The 27,714-nt window shown below is 42.9% G+C and overlaps 2 protein-coding genes across 2 annotated transcripts in view; both read right to left on the reverse strand.

The window, feature by feature from the left end:
* The window catches only part of LRRC51 (leucine rich repeat containing 51), a 104,643-nt gene that overhangs the window by 49,910 nt on the left and 27,019 nt on the right, over positions 1-27,714 (reverse strand). Inside the window, exon 2 of the mRNA XM_053708789.1 lies at positions 1,047-1,170. The gene's annotated coding sequence lies outside the window, so the exon portion shown is untranslated. The remainder of the gene's footprint in view (positions 1-1,046; positions 1,171-27,714) is intronic.
* On the reverse strand, positions 14,787-22,298 carry LOC128652704 (gap junction gamma-1 protein-like). Its single transcript, XM_053705636.1, has 2 exons — positions 21,303-22,298; positions 14,787-14,868 (listed from the first exon to the last, which is right to left on the reverse strand). The coding sequence occupies exons 1-2, from the start codon at positions 22,286-22,288 to the stop codon at positions 14,787-14,789; spliced, it is 1,068 nt and encodes a 355-aa protein (XP_053561611.1). The 5' UTR covers positions 22,289-22,298.

The raw sequence follows: 27,714 nt of genomic DNA on the forward strand, positions 1-27,714 counted from the left end.
ATGCCAATTTATCTGAGTTGAAATAAATTACTTAGCAGCAATAAGGCAAATATATATATATATATATATATATATATATATATATATATATATATATATATATATATATATATATATAGCAAATAACTTAATACACACCAGGGGGATTTACTATTAATACTAATAATAAGCCTGCCTTAGAAATATGCAACACAAAGGGCCTTTACCTAGCAAACAATTAATTACTTAGCATACAAAAGACAAGCTTAAAACTACACAGGACTGTGAATATGAGTTTAAAATACAAAGTGCCCTTTTAAATTTACTAATTGCAATTAGACTGTAGCAACAATTAATGTATTTGCTTTAAAATATTAAAATATAGAACAGTCATACATTACCACATGAATCAATTTAGTATTCCAGTCTTTTCCAAATAGATTCAGATCACCTTATATGAAGAAAGGTTATTGCATAGATCAAGAAGGGAGTCCCAGATTTCGCTTAAAGTGATTGTGTCCCAAATATGGCAGCTAGTTATTCAATCACAAGTTTCTGCAGACAAAAGACTACCCTTCTATCTCATTTTGCACGAGGTTATATCATGTGATATACCACACCCTTTTTATTCTTATGCTAATCATTGGTGATTATTTGGAAATGCCCCACAGGGCTTGTGTTTTGGATTGGCCCTTCAGATGCATAACATTGATTGGTTATTTGGGAGATGCCTCCTTGATTGGCTCATCTGGCTCTGCATGTGTTCCAATAGTTAATTTATTTGGCTGTCATACTAGTTTTAATCCCCTAGGGGACAGCAGACAACCGCAAATGCAGTTATCATCCATTTTTGCTACATTCCAAATATCTCCTTATATTGTTTATATTCAACATACTATAATTCCTAGTATTAACAAGTTACATGTTCAAATATACATGGATCACACAGTACCATTTTTTCTGATCATTTTAAGACTGAACATGAAAATATTCCACTTATGATATATTAAAAATGCGTTTAAAAATCATATTAATAAGCAATTGCACTGCCAATTATTTGCTCTCACCAGAATCATAGTATTTAACATCCTGGCATTATATTCATACAAACACAGCCTATTTCACATTCCCAATAATTTTTGAGTACACAGATCTATGTTTATGGCTAATATTCATAGGACATCTTGCTGTCTGTAAAATAAAGAAACAAATGTTACCATTTTGAAACAAACCTTTATACATCTACCATACAGCTATTTATTAAGTTTCAGTATACACTTATCTAATTTGTTACTGTTAGGCATTTCTTCTCAGGATATATATATGTATATATATATTTATACAGTCTGAGAATTAATTATACTAGTTGTACTTTACAAATGAATTTTAAAGCTACAGTACAAATGTGTTTCTGTTTGGTTCAGTATTTGTTTTTCTGAGGCTCAGGGGCAATTAACAGGTCTGTGCTAATTACTATATTCTCAGAATTTCTGTTTGCCACCCCCTATGGGGCTGTGAGCTTCAGAGCTAAACCTTTTGTTGTCAGATGCTATGTTAATCAGGAGAAAGGTATCTTATGTCTGATCTAAGATTTGCAATACACAGCCATATAGATGACCATCTCTTTAAAATAAATTGCCTGAACTAATGATCAAATGTTTCAGAGCAAGAAGAAGGGGGGTTGTTTCACCCAGCCAAGACCATCTCATATCACATTGGATTTTTAGCTACAAAATGAAATATTAGATTCTATGATACATCTGTAGTTTATTTAATGTTACTCACAGATACCCTGACAAAAGAATAACAAGAGAATGAAGCAAATTTGGACGTAAATTGGAAAGTTGTTTAAAATTGTATGTTCTATCCGAAATATGAAAGAAAATTGTGGGGTTTCCTGTCCCTTTAATGTTGCAAACTCTTATTTCAATTTTTGATCTATATTTTTTTCACTTTATTATTATTATTGCATTAAGCTTGCTTTAGTTAAACATGCCCCCCCCTTCATCATCTGCACTTTATTGCATTTATTACAACAGTTTGCATTACTGCACATACGTACAATGATTGATTTCACAAATATTTGATTATGTACTTTGTATTTAATTGTTTTCTTATTACACTGGTATTGACACCTTTTTACAATTTTTGCACAAAAAAAATCCTTATACTTTTTATACTTGGTGAATTAATGATTCTATACAATTCTCATCTTTTTTTTATTATTGAAATGTATGTTCCAGATTCTATTTACCAAATATTTGACTTATTATGTTGTAAATGAGATGTCAAAGATAACATAACCTTTTACACTATTATAAGTGTTACTGAAATTATCAGTAGGTCCCTATTTTGGAGGTCACCAGTCCCTCATATGAGGACTATGTCATCCTATCAGAGAAAAGGTTACTCTTTTTTCCTTTTTTTTCACATAGATAAGTTCTACTACTATCATGACTCATATAAACCTTAAAGGGACACTGTACCCAAATTAAGCTTTTTTTTGGTTTCAGTACTCTGGAAAGCACTTTTTTATTGGTGGATGAATTTATCCACCAATCAGCAAGGACAACCCAGGTTGTTCACCAAAAATGGGCCGGCATCTAAACTTACATTCTTGCATTTCAAATAAAGATACCAAGAGAATAAAGAAAATTTGATAATAGGAGTAAATTAGAAAGTTGCTTAAAATTTCATGCTCAATCTGAATCACGAAAGAAAATTTTTGGGTACAGTGTCCCTTTAATGTTGCTTCTTCAAAGGACCATATAGATACCAGTGATTATTGCTATAGCAGTATTGTCAAAAACAGCAAATATTGTCAGCTAGGTGGCATTATGAAGTAGCTGTGTGTGATACTTATAACATAACATTTTCTATTATATATAAATGTTACTTAAAGGGACATTAAACACTAAACAAATGCTAAATAGAATGATGCATTAAAAAAAAAAGATTAGTCTGAGAATAACATGTAGATGTATTTTTAAAAGTTTCATTAGCTGTTTAAATATTGACAAAATAAGTGTAAAGTTTTAGTGTCTATAAAACAATGGGAGCTGCCATGTTGTAACTTAGGTTACCTTTTCTGCTGTGGCCAATTAGGGATAGGCATAAATAGGTCACTAGAGTGTGCAGCCAATGTCTGTGTGGGATATAACAGTGTTCTGCACTTCCACTTCTTACAGGAACTGAAAAGCTCACAATTTCAGAATGGAATTACAGGAAAAGGTGACAAAATAAATAATGAAAGTATATTGCAGAGTTTTTATTCTATATGCAATTTATCATTTTATATTACCATCTCAAAGTGTTTAATGCCCCTTTAAAGGAATAGTCTAGATAGCGGCTCTGGTATACGCTGCACCGGACTTGTGGGACCTGGGAGCTGCTAACGCACCAGACCTCTGAAACCTTTTACACCTTGCGCTCTGACTCCCTAGTCTCCCGCCGGCTACTGCTTCATACCACATCTAGCTCCGGAGTGTCGGGGATCCGCTCCGGAGCCCAGCTGGGCACATAACACCAGGGAAGGGAACTGCTCCTGGAGCGTTGCAGCAAGACTCTTCCCTCACCAACGATTGCAGTGGAGACAGTGAGTACCAGCTGGGTGGACACCGGTCAGGCTTTATATAACCCTAAGCCACATACCTACACATAAAATAGGGGGTTACACCTTGGACAACAGTGTCAATTGTCTAATACATGCCACTGATAGCTGCTCCCTGAACTGTGGCGCGAAAACGCCATTTTCTTTTCCTACTCAAGTACACACGCTGCTGTGCATAACGTATACAACTACCTGCTGCAAAACCCCTATATCATCTTCAGTGTTGGAGTCTGAAGTAGCCTTTCAGGGCTGACACCTTGTTTCCAACACAGATTAGTGACTCATAAAATTCCACTCAGCTACCTCCTCATACTTTGTTCCGCTGTCCATTACAGCTCACAGCTCTCATCCCACGTCGGTTATACATTTTCATTAAGAGACATTTTTGGAGCAAATTGCCTTTAAACACCACAAAGATTATCCTAGCGGACGCACACTTATAGGAGAGTGTCACTGTACTGTTTGCATAGAGATTCAGCCTGATTGCTGTACTTGACCTGAGCCACATATTGTGCATAACCCCACACCTCTGACCTAAGTCTCCTTACTTAGAGCCCTAATTGGACATACAAAGTGAAGACCCGCTGTTATTTAGAGCCCAGACAGACCCAGCTGCAGCAACAGCCACACATACATTCTTGCTTTAATATTCAGCTGGCTACATCCAGAGGAGAAACGTTATTGATCTTTTCTTTTACTTTGCCCTGTATAGAGCTGCATACCTAATTGATAGTTATGACTGTATGAAGGCAGCGTTAAAAACGCCTCAAAATAAAGTTTTTCTGCAAGTGTTCCCCTTCTTCCCCAGCTCAGGAGGGAGACTTCTATTCTGGTCTGTCACATATACATAGTATTAAAGCAACCAATTTTATTGAGGGTGCCAGGACTAATACAAGCTCTTCACTGCACATATTTAGCACTACTAACAAGTGTGCAGCTACTGATCATTACAACAAATTTTTCAGAGGATAGTGTCCTGAGAATCTAAATTGCACACCACGTGGTTACATCCCATTTATGATTTAAAAGCACATAATTTAATATTGTGGTCTGCTGGAAGTATTGTCTTTATTGGGGACCCTGCAATACTCAAATAGATGTCTTAGCTTTAACAGCTCTAACAAACTGCAATAAATATTTCTGTGGGCAATACTTCATCTAGTGAACAGCTAGACTACGCTACCTGACAGAAGATTTAATAAGCTGAATTGTGCACACAGCCTGCAGCTCCCAGAGCAACTGAATAGCTTCACATAACTCTCACTGCATAACTACAGAGTTTGCTCACAGAGACACTAAACATTATTGAATGCAAAAACTCATTGCCAGACTGGTCTTTATCCCCTTCCTTTCCCGCTGAACGCAGTGTCAGTGGGTCATACCCTAATATCCTTGCCCGTCTCTGTCCAGTGGGGACAACTGCCCTGGGGTATAGAGACCAGTGGGGCTGTCCAGACCTCAAGCAACAAGATAGATGAACGCATGGAGACCCATTTGCACAAAACAAAGCCACTGAGATGTTAAAGAAATTGAAGATGTAAAGCTGTGTGTTAGAATGGTCCAACAATACCGCATAGACTAAGACAAACTAGTACAGATGTAAACGGAATAGTGCCTTTTCCACCTCACACTATTCGTCCCTCATGATATCACATATATATATATACCATTTAAAGCACGCTAAGAAGAAGGGGATGTAAGATAAATATATAGAATCACGCCCCTAACCATATAGAGGAGGAGGGTTCTGAAAAGTGAAATCAGTAATATAACCTTCAATACGTCAAAGAACGTCAAGAGATCCTGGTTTTTATTATCTCCTGCAAGATTCCCTAAACTACCTAATTGACCCACGGAAGGGGGAGGTCTGAAGAGATATTCAGAATGTCGACTAGGAAAGGGAACAAAGCGGATAAAGTGTTGAAATCCGCATCTATGGAGGCATTCTTTAGAACACCCAGAATCCATAAAAATAAAGAGCTTCTCTCAAATGAAGCTGAGGAAGATCCTGAATCTGAAAATGAGGGAGATCTTGAGGACATGACCCCTGTGACTAAGGCGGACCTCCATGCCTTGGTATCCAAGCAGGATATTGCGGCCAACTTCGATAAACTCTGGGAAAAGATGGATAGCTTCCAAGAAACAATTACTAACAGTCTCACTGATATCAAAACTGAGATCTCAGAACTAGGGACTCGGGTGGATTCCTTAGAAACCGCAACTGATGAAATGAGCGAAGAAATGACTGAAGTATCCCAAACACTGACAACCCAACAACAAACAATAACAGAACTGGAAGAGAAAATTGAGGACATCGAAAATAGGAGCAGAAGATCCAATATTCGACTTAAAGGGGTTCCCGAGACAATCGGAGCCGAAGACCTATATGAATACCTCCAACAGCTATTCAGGGCAATATTGGGAGCACCAGCCGACTCTGAAATCCAAATAGAAAGAGCCCATAGGGCCCTCAGAGCAAAGCCTAAACCAGAGCAACCCCCGAGAGATGTGATACTTAAGCTTCTGAGATTTCCTGACAGAGAAAAGATATTAACAGCTGCCAGACATAATCCCACGTTTAAATTCCAGGGTAATGTTATCCAGTTTTTCCAGGATCTCTGCATCAAAACCCTGCAAAGAAGATTTACCCTTCGACCGCTCACCCTCCTCCTCAGAAAGCACCACATTCCATACAGATGGGGTTTCCCCTTTGCCCTGCATGTTATGAAGAACGGCAGAACAGCCACGATCAAATCCGCAGCAGAAATACCTGATATTTGCAAATTCCTGGAGCTGGACCCGCCAGAAATTGTAGAGGGGGAAACAACAACAGGCTCTTCGGAATCCTCTCACTCTCAAGCAAAACCTCAGAGGCCAAGATGGAAAAAAGTTACTAAAAAGAAAGCTAAAACCTGAGACTCAGATATAAACAGAACAGTAACCCACTTGGGGAAAATTTTTTATTTTCCTGATATAGGAACATGAGCTATAGAGGAAGATGCTTAACCTCAAGACAGAGAGAGGGGTTGAGGAGGCACTAGGTCTAAAGAACGACTGTATGTTCATTAATACTTATATGATATTTACTATTGTGGTTTTTGTTGTGACCACGTACGGAACACACACCGTGGTGGTATTGACACATGTTGTGTAGTACATTATTTTACAATGTTAAGTTATTAGTTATATTAATGTTTATATTTTCTTTGTTGTTTGGAGTCACGGGATGCCTTACACGCACACAGAGCTCATCAATTATGAGTAGATTGGCGAGATTCTGGGAGAGGTCTCATCAGATGGTGATTAAGGTACCCTTTAAAAATTTTTTAAATATCTGTAAGAAAAGAGTAGAGCACAACCATACCTTTAAGAATGTCATTACCTAGAATTACATTACTCTCACACAACGCGAGAGGCCTTAACACTGACATAAAACGAAGGACTGCAATGACTAACTATAGGCGACTGAGGGCTAATGTCATTTTCCTTCAGGAAACACATTTCCTACACTCCACCATACCAAAATACTGGGCAAACGATTTCCCACAGCAATTCCACTCCACGATAGACTCCAAAAAAAGAGGAGTTTCTATTCTAATTCATTCTTCCATTCCCTTCACACACAAAGAAACAATAGCAGATAAGGAGGGCAGGTACCTCCTGGTGTCTGGCCAAATAGGAGGAATAGATATACTCTTCTGTAATGTGTACGCTCCAAATGAGCAACAAGATAAATTCTTCCAAAACATATCTCACCTGCTGACTGATTGGTCTAGGCTGCGTATAGTTCTGGCAGGAGACTTTAACATAGACATACAAGCATTAACAAAAGACACTGCCAACTTGCAATCTAAAAAGAAACAAAGACAGAGAGGGGTAGCTAAAAACATAGGGGGGATGCTTGAGCAGCACACACTGCAGGACACTTGGCAGATACTCCATGGGGATGCCAGAGACACTACATTCTATTCATCAGCACACAATAGCTACACGAAGATAGACTATATATATATGAGTCAGATACTCCAACCAATATTACAACATATAGATATTCTTCCTTGTGTATGGTCAGACCATTCAATCACTAAACTCAATTTAGGTGACCTGTTAGACCCAAAGAGAACGAAATCTTGGACATATGACCCATCTTGTATCAAAAACCCGATCATCAAGGATAAAATCCTTAAAGATCTAGAAGAATATTGGCGGATTAATCTAGATACCACAAACAATCCTATCATACCATGGGCGGCACATAAGGCAGTGATTAGGGGTGTACTGATTAAAGAAAAGACAACAGCTAGGAAACAATATACCCTTCTATTAAAGCAGCTATACTCGGAGATTACTTCATTAGAAAAGACACACAGAATAACTAAATCCCAAGATATATTGACACAACTGATAACCACTAAAAATAAGCTACAAGCCATATTGAACAAACAATCCGTAAAGGCAGCACACAGATTGAAAACAAACTACTTTATTTTCTCCAACAAGCCTGATAAATACCTAGCGAAAAAAATTAGAGACAATTATCAGGCATTATCAATACCAAACATACAGAATTCAAACGGCCATATGACATCCCACCCACAGGAAATTGTAGACACATTTGCACAATTTTATAGTGAACTGTACGATGGGAATAAAGTGCAACATTCCCCCCTGACGGACAAACTATTTGACTCTTTCCTACACAAAGCAAACCTGAAACCAATTACTGAGGCAGATAGAGAGACCCTTAATGCTAAAATTACCTGATAATATTCGAAGGATGGTATCGGTCATTGACTTTCTTCGGGAAAGGGGGATGCCTTCTCTGATCCTATCTTTGGATGCGGAGAAGGCATTCCACTGGGTTGATTGGAAATACATGCTGCGATTGCTGACATTAATGGGATTTAAGGGACGGTTTATTAATGCTATTGAGGGACTATATTCGACACCTACAGCCCAGGTCAGAGCAATTGGACATCAGTCAAAAACCATACATATACTCAATGGCACACGGCAGGGATGCCCGCTGTCGCCCTTGATTTTTGCTCTTTGCATAGAACCCTTTGCTGCATATATACGTAACTGCCCGGATATCTGGGGACTAGAGGTAGGGACGATACATCATAAGATTACTTTGTTCGCAGATGATGTGCTACTAACCATCTCGAAACCACTGATCTCATTGCCACATGTATATCAAGCCATACAATTATTTTCTCAGATATCGGGTTATAAAATTAATGTGGACAAATGTGAAGCACTTCCCCTGTCGATACCTAAACATACCATTAAGACGATTGAGACAAACTTCGACTTTAAGTGGGTTTCAGAGGGGCTAAAATACCTGGGGATAAAATTGACCACTCACTCCTCAAAGTTATACGCCGCAAATTACCTTCCCATATACAAGGCAATTAGATCAGACTTAGGAAAATGGAGGAAGATGGGTTTTTCTTGGTATGGGAGACTATCTGCCATCAAAATGACGATTCTGCCCAGAATCCTCTACCTATTTAGGGTCCTCCCAATTAAGGTCAATAACTTAGATTTAGATAATCTTCAACGAGACATACATAGATTCTTAAGGGACAACAAACACCCGAGGATTCCACATCAAATTCTGACGAGACACAGACAATTGGGGGGAGTGGGGGCCATGATTATTATAAAGCAGCTAGACTGGCGCAGGACTCAATACTTGCGAGAAGACAGAAAGATGTTCTCTGGCCTGCTTTAGAGGCAGCTATGGGGGGGATGGAGGAACCCGATGATATTCTCTGGGGTATTCCAAAGAATAAAGACACAAGGGTTTATCAAAACAAAACTACACAAATGACCAAGCAACAATGGACTAAGATACAAAGGATAGGGAAGCTGATGCCTAAACAATCCCTACTGATACCATTAAAACATTTGATAAATAAGGAATTTATATACCATATAAAGAAATGGGAAAACAAAGGCCTATACAGGGTGGCAGATATGCAGTCACAAGGTAAATTATTGACCTTTACACAACTCAGACAGAAGTTAGAGCCTATACAGATACAATGGTTCCTCTACCTACAGGTCATTTCAGCTATACAACCATATATCAACAGGGCCCAGACACATAATCAAAGGACGACTCTCGAAAACCTATGCTCAGCAGCCATTAGACCCAAGAAAGCAATTTCTAGGTTATACATATCGCTACAAGAAAATAACAATGTAACTAAATCTACACTGCTGCTAAATTGGGAGGAGGATATTGCTGGAGAGTATGCGATTGACAAATGGAATGATATATTCTATTACGCTAGTAAAGGCCTTATGAGCGCAGACCTTAGAGAGAATGTACTGAAAACAACCTTTAGATGGTACTTAACACCCATGAAAACATCTCATATGACACCGGGAAACTCTAGACTTTGCTATAGAGGGTGTGGGGTCAGAGGAACATATCTTCATATGTGGTGGGAATGCCCTAGAGTCCAAACCATTTGGCGAGAGTTGTCTCTATTGCTGAGCACCCTGCTAACCGAACAGATCTCGCTCACACCAGCCCAGGCATTGTTGCATGAGACGGTCCCAAGACTAAACCCACACATAAACACTTTTATTCAAATTTTATGTACCACTACAAGAATAGCTATAGCTAAATATTGGAAAAGCGAGACACCAACGTGGACAGAGGTCCTTAATAGAATACAGATGGTTTATTCAATGTACGAGACAGCAGCTTATATACAGGACACAGGGCCTACGTTCCAGAAGATCTGGTTTTACTGGATAACTAAAGAGGGTGCAGAAATGAGGTAGGAAGAAAGACAGGGATTCCTTTAGAGGAAGATAGTCGCTTATCTGACACGAGAGATTATTTAATATAAGGAAAATTGATGAGGAAGCTACTAATAGCAATATAAGTGAGATAAAAGGCGTGAGGTACCCGTGACTCCATTAGTTTAATTTGTTATGTTATGAGAAATGTTGAGTTTTGTTTATCTGTTCTAATTAGATTAACGATAAAGCTAAAGTTATGTGAATCTGACCCCCCATGATTAGTTACTTCTAACAAAGAGTCATATATCCAAGGATGTATAAAAGAAGTAATGGAAGGAAAAATATGAAAAGGGGAGAAACCTCCATATACACTGAAACAGATTACAGCATAGGTAGCAGCATAATTTAATTGGAGATATCTTATGGACATGAGGATAAAGATAAATACAGAGGGTTTCATTGGAAACTCTGCTCAAGGAACTGTCTTCAGCTGAGAACCATTCGTACCTTATTATATAAGTATGAGTAAGGTATTCTTTATCATGCAGCCGAATGTTTTTCTCTGTTTTTTTTTTGTTTTGTGCTTTTCTTTGTGCTTGCCTAATGTATCCTACATGTAATGTATCTGAAGTGTAATGAGGAGGTTTGTGGTTTAATAAAAAATATTTTATCTAAAGGAATAGTCTAGCCAAATTAAACTTTCATGATTCAGATAGAGCATGCAAATTTAAGCAACTTTTAATTTACTTTTATTATCAAATTTTCTTCATTCTTTTGGTATCCTTATTTAAAAAACTAAGAATGTAAGCTTAGGAGCCAGCCCATTTTTGGTTCGGCACCTGGGTAGCGCTTGCTGATTGGTGATTACCCTTTAGACCCAAAAAAGGTTTTGAATATAAGATTAATATTTTGCATGGGCAAAACACACTAACATTACCTACCGCCATATTGAATGACATTAAAAAGCAATGTCACCAAAACAGGTACAAACATGGCCTATTCTATTAAATAAAGTTAAAAAATATTAATAATGCTAATAATAATCAGCATTTGACTTTGCACTAATACAAAATTAGCCAAATTAATAACCTAACAAATACATGTGGCGTGCCTATTATACCGATAATACCCCATTAAAAAAACACACCCACATATTTTGAAGCACTAAAGACTACTTAAAGGGATACTAAACCCAATTTTTTTCTTTCGTGATTCAGAAAAGAAGCAATTTTAAGCAACTTTCTAATTTACTAATATTATAATTTTTTTGTTCGTTCTCTTGCTATCTTTATTTGAAAAAGAAGGCATCTAAGCTAAGGAGCCAGCCAATTTTTGGTTCAGTACATTGGACAGCACTTGTTTATTGGTGGGTGCATTTAGCCACCAATCAGCAAGCATAACCCAGGTTGTGAACCAAAAATGGGTCGGATTCTAGACTTACATTCTTGCTTTTCAAATAAAGATATTAAGAGAATGAAGAAAAAATGACAATAGGAGTAAAATAGAAAGTTGCTTAAAATGTCATGCTCTTTCTGAATCATGAGAGAAAACAATTTGAGTTTAGTGTCCCTTTAACCCCTTAACGACCGACAACGTATGGGGTACGTCCTTGTCAGGGTTTTTTCCTGTTTTGTTCTCCATGTGCTGCTTGCAGCCATTTTACTCACCTATCTTGGTGACTCTGGTGCATACTGTGTGATGCTGCTCAATTCCTGCACTTCCTTTTATGGCCAGACTGGTGTACATCATCAGTGTGAGACAGGATGCAGTCTCAGAATTGTGATGTCATCACTTACTATTTAAAGGGCCTCTGTTCAGTATGCTTTGCCCTTGCATTGTCTCAGACCTGTTTGTGAGAGCGCCTGTGTATTACCTGGCTGTCTGACGTCCCTCCTGGTTCCTGATCCTTGGCTTGTTCCTGACTCTGCTGTTCTCCTTGTTCCTGATTCCAGCTCATCTGACTACTCATTTTGGCTCCTGACTCGGCTCGTCTGACTACCAGCTCTGGATTTGATTCCTGGCTTGTTATTTGACTAGTGGACTTTTTATTATTTTTTGCTATTAATAAAGGTGTGATTATTTTTGCACTTCTCGTCTCAGTCTGATTCCTGGCACCCTGACATTACGCAAAGGCCATGAATCCTGATGGTGCAAATAATCCACCTTTTCCTGCCATAATTTCCAGGATTGATGAACAGGATCACCGCTTGGATCAATTTGCACTAGCCCTGCAAACCCTGCTGACTCGCACTGCACATTTGGACCAAAGTGTCCCGCAAGTTATGGCTGCTCCTGTTTCCGCTGCTGCACCTAGTCCTACCAGGAGCATGTCCGGTGTCCTCAGCATTATGGAGGCGATCCTAATCAGTGCAGAGGGTTTTTGAACCAGGTGGGTATTTACTTTGAGATGTTACCTCAGGCCTTTCCCTCTGACAGAGCTAAGGGTGGATTTCTCATCTCGTTACTCTCTGACACAGCTCTTGCCTGGGCTAATCCCTTGTGGAAGACTAATAAACCTGTGATTTCAAATTACCCCGAATTTGTGGCCTCCTTTCAAAGGGTATTTGATGTTCCGGCTCGCTCTTCCTCTGCTGCTAAACGACTCATGTCCATTCAGCAAGGTACAAGATCTGTTGCTCAGTATGCCATTGAGTACGCTTGCCGCAGAGGTAGGTTGTAACAATGAAGCCCTTGTTGCCTTCTTCTTTCATGGGCTCTCTGATGCGATTAAAGACGAAGTTGCTGCCAGAGATTTACTAAAAGATCTCGAGGCATTGGTGTCTTTTTTGATCCTAATTGACATCAGACTAAGTGAGAGGCCCTCTTTCAAGGAGCGCTTGCAGAAGCCTCCTGTTCCGTTGTCTCCTACATGTTCGTTCCCACCCATGCCTCCCTCTCCTCCCATGCCTACTGGTCCCGAGTCACCAGGTACTGCTGAGCCGATGCAGTTGGGATTCACGCGCCTCTCTGCGGCGGAGAAGGCCTTTAGGAGGAGGGAGGGGCTCTGCCTCTATTGTTGGTTACAGGGCCACCTTTTGAAGTCTTGTCCTACACGGCCGGGAAACACTCACACCTAAGGTCCTGTCGGGGGCAGACCTTGGGTGGTTTATCCTCGTCCCTGGAACCGGTAAAGGAGAAACCTTTGGTTACGGTTGTCCTTTCCTGGGTGGACTCCTCCATAGTCACCCAGGCTCTTGTTGACTCCGGTGCTGCGGGCTATTTCATTGACAGTGCTTTTGTATCAAAGCACTCCATTCCTGTTTTGCATTGGTCCGTTCCGCTTGCTATTGTCACGCTCGACCGTCGGGGAGCTCCGGCGGTCCTCCTTGCCTGCTTTGGTCTCCATGGTGACGTGTAGCTGTTCCTTCAGCTGACGTCACAATTAGGCTTCATAGCCCGGGCTTCCGGTTTCTGCGGTGCCCGTTTGTTTGTTTCCTCCATGGCTCCTGTGTGAAGTGTTCTGTATTGATCCTCAAGCTGCCGGATTGCCTGTTGCCAAACTCTGCAAGTACTGACTACTCTGTGTTAACCCTCAAACTGCCTGATTACCTGTTGCCAAACTCTGCAAGTACTGACTACTCTGTGTTAACCCTCAAACTGCCTGATTACCTGTTGCCAAACTCTGCAAGTACTGACTACTCTGTGTTAACCTTCAAACTGCCTGATTAGCTGTTGCCAAACTCTGCAAGTACTGACAACTCTGTGTTAACCCTCAAACTGCCTGATTACCTGTTGCCAAACTCTGCAACTACTGACTACTCTGTGTTAACCCTCAAACTGCTTGATAACTTGTTGCCAAATTCTGCAAGTACTGTCTACGCTGTGTTTAACCCTTGTTCTGTCTGAGTATAAGTTCTCTACCCCGGCATTCCTGGATCTGTGGAGGACTATTCCTGAATTACCTGAATACAGCTCCTTATACAGAAGTCTATCCGGCTGATATCTTTTCTCTTCCTGTGGACTCAGACCAACACTGCTCCATATCGTGAGTACCTTGTTTTATAGAAGTTGTCGTGGGGTCACGTCCTGGATTAAACTCAAAGTGCAAGGGTGTTGTTTAAGTTCGCCCTAGCATTTGGGTCTTCTTCTGGACATTTCCTAACCTGACATTACAAACGGGCCATATTATGGACCCCGATGAGTTATCCAGGGCTGTGGCTCTACAAGGGCAACTACTAGGAAACCATTCCGCTCATTTGCAATCTTTGGATTCCAAGCTTGGCCAGATTACTGCTCTGCTACATAATCTCTCCGCTCCTTCTCAAGCTACGGCGACTCCTGCTGCAGCAGCTGCCAGTTCAAATGCCGTTTTTAACCCGCCTCAGCCAGTTGGACAGTATATACCAAGAATCCCACTTCCAGATAAATATGATGGTAACCCAGAAGAATGCCTTGGATTCCTAAACCAGTGTCGTTTACATTTCAGAAACAATCCTCAAGTTTTTGTCAATTCTTCTTCCAAGATAACCTTTATTATATCTCTCATGAAGGGTAAGGCTCTAGCCTGGGTATCTCCTCTTTTGGAGAAGAATGATCAGTTACTTCAGGATGTGGAATTATTTGTGTCTATTTTTTCTTCTGTTTTTGACAAGCCTGGGAGGTCTGCAGCAGCTGAGGCGGGATTGTTGGATTTGAGACAGGGATACCTTTCTGTAGCTCAATATGCTATTGAATTCAGTACTTTAGCCGCAGAAACTGATTGGAACCTTGGAGCTTTACGGGCAGCCTTTCGCAAGGGACTTTGCAAACGTCTTAAGGATGAGATGGTATTTCGGGAACTTCCCAACTCATTGGAGGGTCTTATCAATTTGTGCATTAATCTTGATGCCCGGCATTCTGAACGTCTTCAGGAGAGAGATAGGAATCGGAGATCCTTGTTTAGATCTACTTATTGTCCTCCTATTCGAACCTCAAGTCTTTCCAGTAATAACTCTCATTCTCCGGAGTCTGTAGAACCCATGGAAGTAGGAGCTATTAAGCCATAGAAGGCGTACTCTTGGGTTATATCTGTATTGCGGTACCAAAGGACATTTACTGAAGGAGTGTCCAATCCGGCCAGTAAAAGCCAAGGCTTAACTACTGATAGAGGGACAGAGTTAAGCCAGAATCCCATGTCATCCCTCAACCCTAAACTCTTTGTTCCTGTAACCATTACTTTTGGAAACACCAAGTTCCAAGCTCAAGCTCTCATAGATTCTGGAGCTGCGGGAGTTTTCATTGATTCAAGTTTTGTTGACTCTCTTAAAATTCCTCTTCAAGCCAAGAAACAGTTAACCAAGGTAACTACAGTCAGTGGACAGCCTCTGGGTTCAGGAATCGTTCAACATTCTACTGTTCCTCTTCTTTTATCTGTGGGCATACTTCACTCTGAAATAATTTGTTTTGATGTCATCTCTTCACCCCACATACCGTTGATTTTGGGGTTACCTTGGTTGCAGCTTCATGATCCAGTATTCTCATGGTCAAAAGGAGAACTTATTTCCTGGGGAACTACCTGTTTCAAGCATTGCCTGCAAAGTCCCTCTAAACCATTCTGTCCTGTTGTAGCTACAGTGGAAGTTCCTGATTCATTGCCTGAAAGCTATTATGCCTATACTGATGTGTTTTCCAAAAAGGAGGCCGAGACGTTACCTCCAGACCGGATATTTGACTGTCCTATCGAATTGTATTCAGGGGCTCCTCTTCCTAAGGGAAGGACCTATCCTCTCTCTCGTCAAGAAAATGTCTCTCTTGAAGAATACATAAAGGACAATTTGGCCAGAGGTTTTATTCGTCCTTCCTCTTCACCTGTGGGTGGGGATTTTTCTTCATTGGGAAAAAAGATGGAGGTCTTTGTCCCTGCATTGATTATCAGGTTCTGAATCAGATTACTGTAAAAAACAGTTATCCTCTGCCGCTCATCCCTGAGCTATTTGATCGACTTCAAGGTGCTTCTATCTTCTCCAAGTTGGATCACCGTGGGGTCTACAATTTGGTCATAATTCATAAAGGTGACGAATGGAAGACGGCATTTAACACTAGATTTGGTCACTACGAGTATCTTGTAATGCCTTTTGGATTGTGCAATGCACCAGCAGTATTCCAGCACTTTGTTAACGAAATCTTCAGAGATTACCTAAATCAATTTGTTATCATTTATCTCGATGACATTCTGATCTATTCCAGAACCTTACAGGAAAACGTACACCATGTAAAACTTGTGCTTCAAAGATTACGGGACAATTCCCTATTCGCTAAATTAGAGAAATGCTCTTTCCATCAAAGTTCCATTCCCTTTTTGGGTTATATTATCACAGAATCTGGCTTTGAGATGGATCCTGCTAAACTGTCTGCTATCAAGGACTGGCCCAGACCTACTCTCAAATCTCTGCAAAGGTTTCTTGGCTTTGCCAACTATTATAGAAAGTTTATTAAAAACTTTGCTGACATCACGTCTCCTCTCACCTCTCTTACTAAGAAAGGGCAAGATTGTAAGAACTGGTCTACTTCGGCAGTACAGGCTTTTGAAACGCTAACATCAGCATTTTCTTCTGCACCTCTCCTCAGTCATCCAATTCCTGATCTCTAGTTTATTTTGGAGGTAGATGCTTCCTCAATTGCTGCTGGAGCTGTTCTCTCCCAACGAGATCCGTCTACCAGCAGGATACATCCGGTAGCGTTCTTTTTGAAAAAGTTCAATCCTGCCGAGTTAAACTATGATGTGGGCAATAAGGAACTTTTGGCTATAAAATTAGCCTTGGATGAGTGGAGGCATTGGTTGGAGGGTACCAGTCAACCTATTTTCATTCTGACAGACCACAAGAATCTTCTATACCTCCATACAGCTAAACGCCTCAATCCTCGTCAGGCTAGGTGGGCCTTGTTCTTCTCCAGGTTTCATTTCGTACTTTCCTATGTTCCGGGTTCCGAAAATTCCAAGGCAGATGCTTTATCCAGGCAGTTTCTATCTTCTGAGTCTTCTCCATTGGATTCTGAACCAATTCTATGGCTAGTCAGAGTTTTGGCTCAAGTGTCCTCTTTTCCAGTACAGGCTTTACGTTTTGCTCAAGACCGGGTACCATCTTCTTACAAACTTCCTTCTGGAATCCTGTATGTACCCAGAGGTTTACGTCTTAAACTTTTACGCTGGGCTCACGACAACATTTCAGCAGGCCATCCTGGAGTAACCAATACATTGTGGAGACTGAAGCAGCATGTTTGGTGGTCCACCATGAGGAGGGATGTTAAGGATTACGTAGCTGCTTGTAGTTCTTGCACTTTGAATAAACAATCTTCTCATCCACCGTTTGGTTTGTTGCACCCTCTTCCTATTCCTCATTACTCTTGGTCCCACTTATCCATGGACTTTGTTACGGATCTTCCTGTTTCAGCTTGAAATACGACCATTTGGGTAGTGGTGGATCGGTTCTCCAAGGCTGCTCACTTCATACCTCTTCCTGGTTTGCCTTCGGCTCAAAGACTTTCTGAACTCTTTGTTCTACATATCTCTCGTTTACATGGATTTCCCTCTGACATAGTCTCTGATCGTGGAGTTCAATTTGTCTCCAAATTTTGGAGGTCTTTTTGTAAGCACTTCGGAATTAACATATCCCTTTCTACTGCTCATCCTCCTCAGTCCAATGGACAGACTGAGAGAGTAAATCAATCCTTGGAATCTTTTCTTAGACATTATGTAAACTATCATCACTCCATCTGGTCTCAGTTATTACCTTTAGCGGAATTGGCTCACAACTCACGCTACAATTCCTCTTTACAGACCTCACCCTTCAAGGCGGCTTATGGTTTTGAACCTAGAACCTTTCCTATGATTACCAGTGCTACTGATGTACCTGGAGCAGATCGCATTGTGAAAGATCTCAGTAACCATTGACAACTTATTCTTTGAAATCTACTCTCTTCTTCCTTAAAACACAAGAGCTTTGCTGATCGCAGAAGGTGTAAGGCTCCTTTACTTCGTACTGGAGACAGGGTATTTTTATCCACTAGATTCATATGTCTGAAACAACCTTGTACAAAGTTGGGTCCTAAGTACATAGGACCTTTTCAAATTGTTTCCAAAGTCTGTTCTTCAGCATACCGCCTGGCCTTACCCAAGACCCTCAAGATCCATCCTGTATTTCATGTATCCCTACTCAAGCCTGTCATCTACAACCGATACTCCATCAATAGTAAGCCACCTCCTCCACTTTCCGTAGAGGGTACTTCAGAGTTCGAGGTCAGTCAGATTCTGGATTCCAAGCTAGGGGGCAATCGGTTGTACTACCTGGTCCATTGGAAGGGTTACCCTATCACTGAACGATCTTGGGAATCAGCCTCTCATGTTCATGCTCCTGCTCTTGTCATGTTTTTTCACATGAAACACCCTGCCAGGCCTGGTCGGGTCCCCCGGAGGGGTCCTTGAGGAGGGGGCACTGTCACACTCGACCGCCGGGGAGCTCCGGCGGTCCTCCTTGTGTGCTATGGTCTCCATGGCGACGTCTAACCGTTCCTTCAGCTGACGTCACAATTAGGCTTCATAGCCCGGGTTTCCGGTTTCTGCGGTGCCCGTTTGTTTGTTTCCTCCGGGCTCCTGTGTGAAGTGTTCTGTATTGATCCTCAAGCTGCCAGATTACCTGTTGCCAAACTCTGCAAGTACTGACTACTCTGTGTTATCCCTCAAACTGCCTGATTACTTGTTGCCAAACTCTGCAAGTACTGACTACTCTGTGTTAACCTTCAAACTGCCTGGTTACCTGTTGCCAAACTCTGCAAGTACTGACTACTCTGTGTTAACCCTCAAACTGCCTGATTACCTGTTGCCAAACTCTGCAAGTACTGACAACTCTGTGTTAACCCTCAAACTGCCTGATTACCTGTTGCCAAACTCTGCAAGTACTGATTACTCTGTGTTAACCCTCAAACTGCCTGATTACCTGTTGCCAAACTCTGCAAGTACTGATTACTCTGTGTTAACCCTCAAACTGCCTGATTACCTGTTGCCAAACTCTGCAAGTACTGACTACTCTGTGTTAACCCTCAAACTGCCTGATTACCTGTTGCCAAATTCTGCAAGTACTGACTACTCTGTGTTAACCCTCAAACTGCCTGATTACCTGTTGCCAAACTCTGCAAGTACTGACTACTCTGTGTTAACCCTCAAACTGCCTGATTACCTGTTGCCAAACTCTGCAAGTACTGACTACTCTGTGTTAACCCTCAAACTGCCTGATTACCTGTTGCCAAACTCTGCAAGTACTGATTACTCTGTGTTAACCCTCAAACTGCCTGATTACCTGTTGCCAAACTCTGCAAGTACTGACTACTCTGTGTTAACCCTCAAACTGCCTGATTACCTGTTGCCAAATTCTGCAAGTATTGTCTACGCTGTGTTTAACCCTTCTTCTGTCTGAGTATAAGTTCTCAACCCCGGCATTCCTGGATCTGTGGAGGACTATTCCTGAATTACCTGAATACAGCTCCTTATACAGAAGTCTATCCGGCTGATATATTTTCTCTTCCTGTGGACTCAGACCAACACTGCTCCATATCGTGAGTACCTTGTTTTATAGAAGTTGTTGTGGGGTCACGTCCTGGATTAAACTCAGAGTGCAAGGGTGTTGTTTAAGTTCACCCTAGCATTTGGGTCTTCTTCTGGACATTTCCTAACCTGACAGCTATGGAGGCCATTGATGGCAGGCCCCTTCAGCCCGCACTCATTACTCACGAAACTGCTCCGTTATCCATGGCTGTTGGGGTTCTCCATTTTGAAACCCTCCAGTTCCAGGTGATAAACTCTCTGCATTTTCCGGTTGTTCTGGGTTATCCCTGGCTCCAAAAGCACAATCCCAGTCTCGACTGGCACAGGTCCGAAATTTTGTCGTGGTCTCTGCAATGTATTTCCACTTGTCTTCGGAAACCAGTTAAAGTCTTGTGCACTTCTTGGGTATCTCAATTGCCAGAGGAGTACCGAAAGTTCCTGGACGTTTTTGACAAGGTGCGTGCCAGTACGTTGCCTCCTCACTGGTCTTACAATTGTGCCATAGACCTGCAACCCGGAGCCATTCCTCCTCGGGGCCGGGTTTACCCTCTGTCTGTTGCAGAGAATTGTGCAATGGAGGAGTATGTTGCCTCCTGCTCAGTTTGTGCACAGAATAAGACTCCTTGATGTCTTACTGTGGGTCATCTTCAACCTATTGCTAATGGTGAGCATCCTTGGACACATCTTTCCATGGACTTCATTGTCGAGCTCCCTGTTTTCAATGGCAATCCTGTTATCCTTATGGTGGTTGACCGTTTTTCTAAAATGTCACTGTTACAGTACCAACTGTGTACCAAGGGTTAATACCAGATGAACAATGTCCTGCATACAGAATCAGCACTTCACAACCTTGATCAGTTTCCCTGCAAACATGAGACCAAGCTCCACATTTCAGGTTTAAAACAGGATAATAATTTTATTTGAAGGCAGCATACAGATTTATACAGGTTTTTGACCCCCCCACAGATGGGGGTTGAAAGAATGTTGTACATTAGATAAAAGGGAGAAGCGCCCTTGACATGATACAATAGGATTAGATTACTTAAACACATTTCAGGTTTAAAACAGGATAACAACTTTATTTGAAGGCAGCACACAGATTTATACAGGTTTTTGACCCCCCCACAGATGGGGGTTGAAAGAATGTTGTACATTAGATAAAAGGGAGAAGCGCCCTTGACATGATACAATAGGATTATATTACTTAAACACTTCAACCACAGGACACTCTTGACTCTCCTTATCACTTAGGCGTTTCTCTCTGGAGGTGATCAAACAATAGAATGCTAAGCATTAATTAGATTGTAGCTGGAGCCAGCCACTTGTGGTTAGAAAATAAAGTTAACACTTTCAGTCCTGACCGAAGGGTCTGTCACATATATGTGACAGACCCTTCGGTCAGGACTGAAAGTGTTAACTTTATTTTCTAACCACAAGTGGCTGGCTCCAGCTACATTTTCTGCACGATGTGGTACGGACAATTCAAAAGCCTCCGATCTTCCATTGTCTGGGAATACTAGCTTGCCATTGGGCACTTTGCTTTTCTTCAGTACAGAGTGATAATTTGGAGGCGCACTGGGTGTTTTCTTAGAATATTGTGGACTCTTAGCAGACAAGGAACGTTTCCGCCAAGAATCTCTAATGCCACCAATCCCAAGGTGGAAAAGTTCACACAGGTTCAGCAACAAACAGAGGGCACTGACTGCATACATAATTAGTAGGAAAATGGTTTTCTCAGTGGGACGAGACACAAAGCAGTCTACAGTGTGGGGGCAGGGCTTGCGAGTACACACATAGAATGGGATCACCTCAAACCCATACAGAACATACTGGCCCATAAGAAAGCCTACTTCCAGAGCAGAACGCACAATCAGCTGCAATACATAGCATCTCATCAGACCATCTTGTTTGATGCGCTTCCGGCCATCATGCTGCACCTTCTTCTTGGCTGCCTCAACATCCTTCTCAGGTTCCACCTCCTCACAGATCATAGGATCTTCTTCATTGTTATCTTCTTTCTCCTCATAATCTCTCATAGCACCACGGTGCACCACTGGAGCTCGTTTCTTGCGGCTGCTATTGCCGCTTTCTTGGTTACGACGAATCTCTTCAGGCTGTCGTGCAATCCGATGCATTGCAAAACCCAAGTACATGATGGAAGGAGTGGTAATAAGAATAATTTGGAAAACCCAGAATCGGACATGAGATAGAGGTGCAAAAGCATCGTAACAAACATTTTCACACCCAGGCTGATGCGTGTTACATACAAACTTGCTCTGTTCATCATAGTATATAGACTCGCCACCGACTGCAGTCAACACAATTCGAAATATGATGAGAACAGTCAGCCATACTTTTCCCACAAACGTGGAGTGGTTGTTGATCTCCTCAAGGAGACGGGTTAAAAAACTCCAGCTCATTCTGATCCAATATCAGTTCTCTGTAGTTCTCCTCCTCGCCGGTATTTCGCAGGCACTACCAGCTGCCGATTTTGCGGAAGGGCAGTACTTTTCTGGGCAGGTTTGGGGATTCTATATAGCCTATCCCCCACCCACTCATAACGTTCCCCATCTACTCCCTCTTCTCCAGTGTCTGCCCTAGCCCTGTACTTCTGAAGGGTCGGATCCTCCCGGGTTTCCCTCCCGTACGTCGCTGGGGTATCCCAACTCAAGGGGGTCTGGTCTAGGGTATAAGTCGGGGAAGAGAGTCTTACCTGGGTCTCAGCAGCAGGTGGGTCGGTCTCGGTGGCACGGGCCTGGGCACGGGTAGTCACCGGGTTAACATCAACGGGACCCATGGGAGCGTAGGCCGAAACAAGGGGGGCCAAGTCATTTCCAAGGAGAACATCAGCTGGTAAATCCCTCATGACCCCCACATTCACATGTCTAGCGCCCACTCCCCAATCCAAATGTACCCGGGCAACAGGTAGGCGGAACACAGTGCCCCCTGCCACCCTCACAGCCACAGTGTCTCCAGTGTGCTGGTTCTCGGACACCAAGTTCTTTTGGAGCAAGGTCATGGTAGCACCAGTATCCCGTAGGCCACTGACCTCCTTCCCATTTACTTTAACCAGTTGCCGGTGCTGTTGCCGGTTATCCCGATGGACAGCTTGTACGGGGTCTGCTTCATGTAGGATGCCCCAACACTCTTGATCCTCTACGCAGTGGGCAGCGGGCTGAGGGTTACGTGGGATTCTGCCGGCGGGTCTCCTCCAGGACTGTGCTTGGTTGGCCGTGTTGAGGGGACACTCCGACCTTTTGTGTCCGATTTGCTTACATCCAAAGCACCGGATAGGCTGGGAGTAATCCCGTGAGGTGAACCGGGCTGTCTGAGGGTAGTTCGTGACTGGAGGCTGTGTGGCATAGCGGTGCGCCGGGGGTTGGTAAATGGCAGCTGCTGGGGTGGCCGGGGGTCTGTACTCCACTTTAGCAGGGGGCTTAGTGGTAGCAGTGTCCAGTTTGCGGGCATCCGTATACTCATCTGCCAAGCGAGCAGCTTCATGCAAGGTGGAGGGTTTACGGTCCCGAACCCACTCCCTAACTCCTGCTGATAACTTGTCAAAGCAATGTTCCAACAGGAATAGCTGCAGCACCTCTTCCCCAGACACGGCTTGGCACCCCGCCATCCAGTGCGATGCTGTGCGGTGCACCTTACATGCCCACTCAACGTAGGAATCGCCAGCCAATTTAACAGTGTCTCTGAACCGCCTCCGGTATGCCTCCGGTGTAACCGCATACCTGGAGAGCAGAGCCTCTTTCACAGTATTATAATCCCCAACTTCCTCATCTGGAATGGCCCGAAAAGCCTCACTGGCCCGGCCGGATAATTTTCTGGATAATATCGTGACCCAGTCCTCTGCGGGTACCTGGTGTAGTGCACATTGTCTCTCAAAATCCGCAAGGTACCCATCAATCTCTCCTTCTGTTTCCAGAAAGTTTTTAAAAGCGGTAAAATGCACTTTTCTCTTTTCCACTGGGGTTGCGGTGACTTGGACTGCTGCAGCGCCGCTTTGGCGAAGTAGGTTGGCCTCCACAGCTGCTATGACCCGGTCGATAATTTCCGCAGATGGGTTGGGGCCATAGTGTGCCAGTCTTATTTTGACCGCCCGGTCAAAGCTTGCTTCTTCGGGGGTTCTGTCTGACATGCTGGGCTCATTGGTTCCTTCGTGCCCTGATACTCCGTCCATCTCGGTCAGTCTTGCAATAATCTCCCTCTTCCTGAGGTTACTGGTTTGTTGGCCCCGTTGCTCTAGCAGGTCTTTAAGGGTAGCTCTTTTTAGCCTTTCATACGGTGTTCCCATTCGGTCTGGATCCGTAGTTGCTCCTTTGGGCGATAAGGATTCTCCCGTCGCTTGCCACCAATGTTACAGTACAAAGGAAACATAAAAACAGTAAAAAAACACATACAACCCCCAACATTTAACACAAACACCCCATAATTAAAACAGATGAGGCCTTGAGATGAACTGTAAAAATTTCAAGCGTGTCCAGCAATAGGATAGAAATACATCCCCTTGTGTCATCTTCACTGTGCAGTACAAATATTAAGACTACTATAAGTTAAAAAGGCACTGGAAGGGACAGATTCTGAAAATCCATCTAATGATCCCTAATCTTTCCAAACAGGAAAAGGGAAATGAGAATTTTAATTTACTGCTCATCATATTTGCATTTACAAGAAAACACTCCAGCCATAAATGTGAGTTTTAGCATTAGAGTGGGTGGAAGATTTACGGAATGCGTAGTTTAGAAGCCTCTCTGTGCCAATTGGAATGGTTTAATTCAGGCCTTGAATGGCTATATCCTCAGAGGTGGAAAAAGGGGCAACAACGGAATGTTTAAAACCTTAAAGAAAATGGAAAATTTGTTGTCCCCGTTCCCTGCAAAGTGAGGAGTTGGCTCAGATCTGTTTTCTTATATAACAAATGATAGCAGACATAGCAAGTTTAGAATAAAAAGCTCCTCTCCTACTTTAACCAATCCCAACCTAGAACATAAAAACAAGTAACAATTCCCTTTTTACCCTATAACAGCTTATGGGCGTTGCAAACAGTGGTTGAAGAGAGCTTGTACTAGTGTCCAGAGTACCGTATCCTTGCTTAAAGAGTACCATTATTTCATATATACATGTTTTCCAGTTATCCCTATAGCTCATTACTTTTAAAATAGGTCTACTTCCAAAAATGGTGCTTTATTACTTAACAGCCTTCCGCTGCCTGCAAGAATTGAAAAGCATCACAACCCATTTTGTGAGTCAAAGGGTTAAATGGACACTGTACCGTTTGCTAGATTATGCGCCAATCATCCACAGTCTGCAACAAGTGATTAATGTTTACAGCAGCATCTGGGGCCAAAAACTGATAAGTAGAATTCAAGGCTGGACCTAATCTTCAGCTTATAATCAGAGGTATGGGAACATCACCAGCCTGTGTAAAGCAGTGCTATTAACCCAGCTGGCAGCACGGAACTAGATAAAGAGCATGTTTATAAACCGTTTCCAAGATGAAATGCAGCTTTAGTGATCTGTCCACCAAACAGAGGGGCATTGATAAACCTCACCCCTTCACCCTCCCCAAATAAAGTTCCCTTTTCTTAACTTCCCTTCACTTTACAGGCTGCTGCTTCCCTGCACGGAGAGGTCAGGACTCCTGGTAACTTGATTCCAGTTGAGATGCAGGATTTTCCAATCCCAGAACTACCCCTTCCTTCCTCCCCCACCCACCCACCCCTGTTCTCTGAAGATCACAAGCCAGCTTTCTTAAAACCACCTCCTCCCTTCTCCTGAGCAAGGTTTAGTCGGTTCTGTTCTGCAGCAATGCTATTGGACTCAGGACCGCCTGCGACAACATCTAAAGATGGCCCAGGAGCACCTTGACCTGGCTTTTCAATTGAACCCTTCTGTTGATACAGCCAATGCGTCACAAGTTGCCTTCCGCTCAGGAGCTTGCTTCAATTTTTGCCCGGGAGGTCTTCCGTTTACATGGGTTACCCAAGGAGATAGTGTCGGACCGGGGTAGTCAGTTTGTCTCCAGATTTTGGCGTTCCTTTTGTGCTCAAATGGGGATCCAGCTTTCCTTCTCCTCGGCATATCACCCTCAATCCAATGGGGCTGCGGAACGGTCTAATCAAGCTGTGCTATGTCTCAGATCACCACAATAATTGGTCTGAACTGTTACCTTGGGCAGAGTTTGCTCATAATAGTGCTATTAATGCTTCCTCCAAGTTATCCCCGTTCATGGCGAATTATGGGTTTCAACCATCCTTGTTGCCCGATTCATTCATGTCTCAGGGTATTCCAGCTTTGGAGGAGCATCTCCGGCAACTTCGTTCCACGTGGGTGCAGATTCAGGATTGCCTTCATCGTTCTAAAATCGTCATCGTTCGCCAAAAGTTCCAGTCTGATCGTAGGCGTCTGCCCGCGCCTTCCTACCAGGTTGGTGAGAGAGTTTGGCTGTCCTCCCACAACTTGAATCTTCATGTGCCTTCCAATAAACTGGCTTCCCGTTATGTTGGTCCTTTTCGAATACTCCGACGGGTCAATCCTGTGGCCTTCACTCTTGACCTTCCTCCTGCAATGCGCATCTCAAATGTTTTTCATGTCTCCTTCTTGAAACCATTGGTTTGTAATCGGTTTTCCACTGTGTTGCCTCGTCCCCGTCCTATTTTTGTTGACAACCATGAGGAGTATGAGGTCAGCAGCATTATTGACTCTCATATGTCCAGGGGTCGCGTACAGTATTTGGTTCACTGGAGGGGCTACGGTCCGGAGGAGCGTTCATGGGTTCCCTCCTCTGATGTTCATGCTCCCGCCCTCCTCCGTGCCTTCCATGCCCGTTTCCCCAATAAGCCTTTTGACCTCCCACGGGGGAGGGGTCGTTGAGGGGAGGGTACTGTCAGGGTTTTTTCCTGTTTTGTTTGCCATGTGCTGCTGGCAGCCATTTTACTCACCTCTCTTGCTGACTCTGGTGCATACTGTGTGACGCTGCTCAATTCCTGCACTTTCTTTTATGGACAAACTGGTGTACATCATAAGTGTGAGACAGGATGCAGTCTCAGAATTGTGATGTCATCACTTACTATTTAAAGGGCCTCTGTTCAGTATGCTTTGCCCTTGCATTGTCTCAGACCTGTTTGTGAGAGCGCCTGTGTATTACCTGGCTGTCTGACGTCCCTCCTGGTTCCTGATCCTTGGCTTGTTCCTAACTCTGCTGTTCTCCTTGTTCGTGATTCCGGCTCGTCTGACTACTCGCTTTGGCTCCTGACTCGGCTCGTCTGACTACCAGCTCTGGTTTTGATTCCTGGCTTGTTATTTGACTAGTGGACTTTTTATTATTTTTTGCTATTAATAAAGGTGTGATTATTTTTGTACTTCTCGTCTCAGTCTGATTCCTGGCACCCTGACAGTCCTCTAAAAAAATACACTTAATGACCGAGGACGTACCCCGTCGGTCTTGGAAAGCGGTGGAAGTGATCCTGATCGCTTCCAGCTGCTTCCCGGTTATTGCAGAGATGCCTCGATATCGAGGCATCCTTCAATAACCTTTCTTACCCATCCGATGCAGAAAGAGCCACTCCGTGGCCCTCTCTGCATCGGACATCGATGGCCACAATCGTTGGTGGGTGGGAGCCGATGTGGGAGGCGGGTGGGTGTCCATCGTTGCCGTGCATGATGCTAGAGGGGGCGGGATCGTGGGCGGTGTCCCCGGGGGCGCACATGGATGCGTGCATGTGCATGGGGGGCGGCGGGCGCGTGCACGGGGCGGGAGCGGGAGGGAACCACTACACTATAGAAATTTTTTATATATTAAGTGGGAGAAAGAGGGGTGGGAATTGGGAATTTAAATTAA

Source organism: Bombina bombina, chromosome 3 (assembly GCF_027579735.1).
Source record: "Bombina bombina isolate aBomBom1 chromosome 3, aBomBom1.pri, whole genome shotgun sequence".
NCBI classification, from domain to species: Eukaryota; Metazoa; Chordata; class Amphibia; order Anura; family Bombinatoridae; genus Bombina; species Bombina bombina.

Excerpts from the sequence above, each read along its gene's own strand:
- LOC128652704 (XM_053705636.1), bottom strand. The coding sequence starts at position 22,288 with ATGAGCTGGAGTTTTTTAACCCGTCTCCTTGAGGAGATCAACAACCAC. Across the intron at positions 14,869-21,302 it reads GTAGCTGGAGCCAGCCACTT|AGGAGATACCCAGGCTAGAG; the intron begins GTGGTTAGAAAA and ends CTTCTCCAAAAG.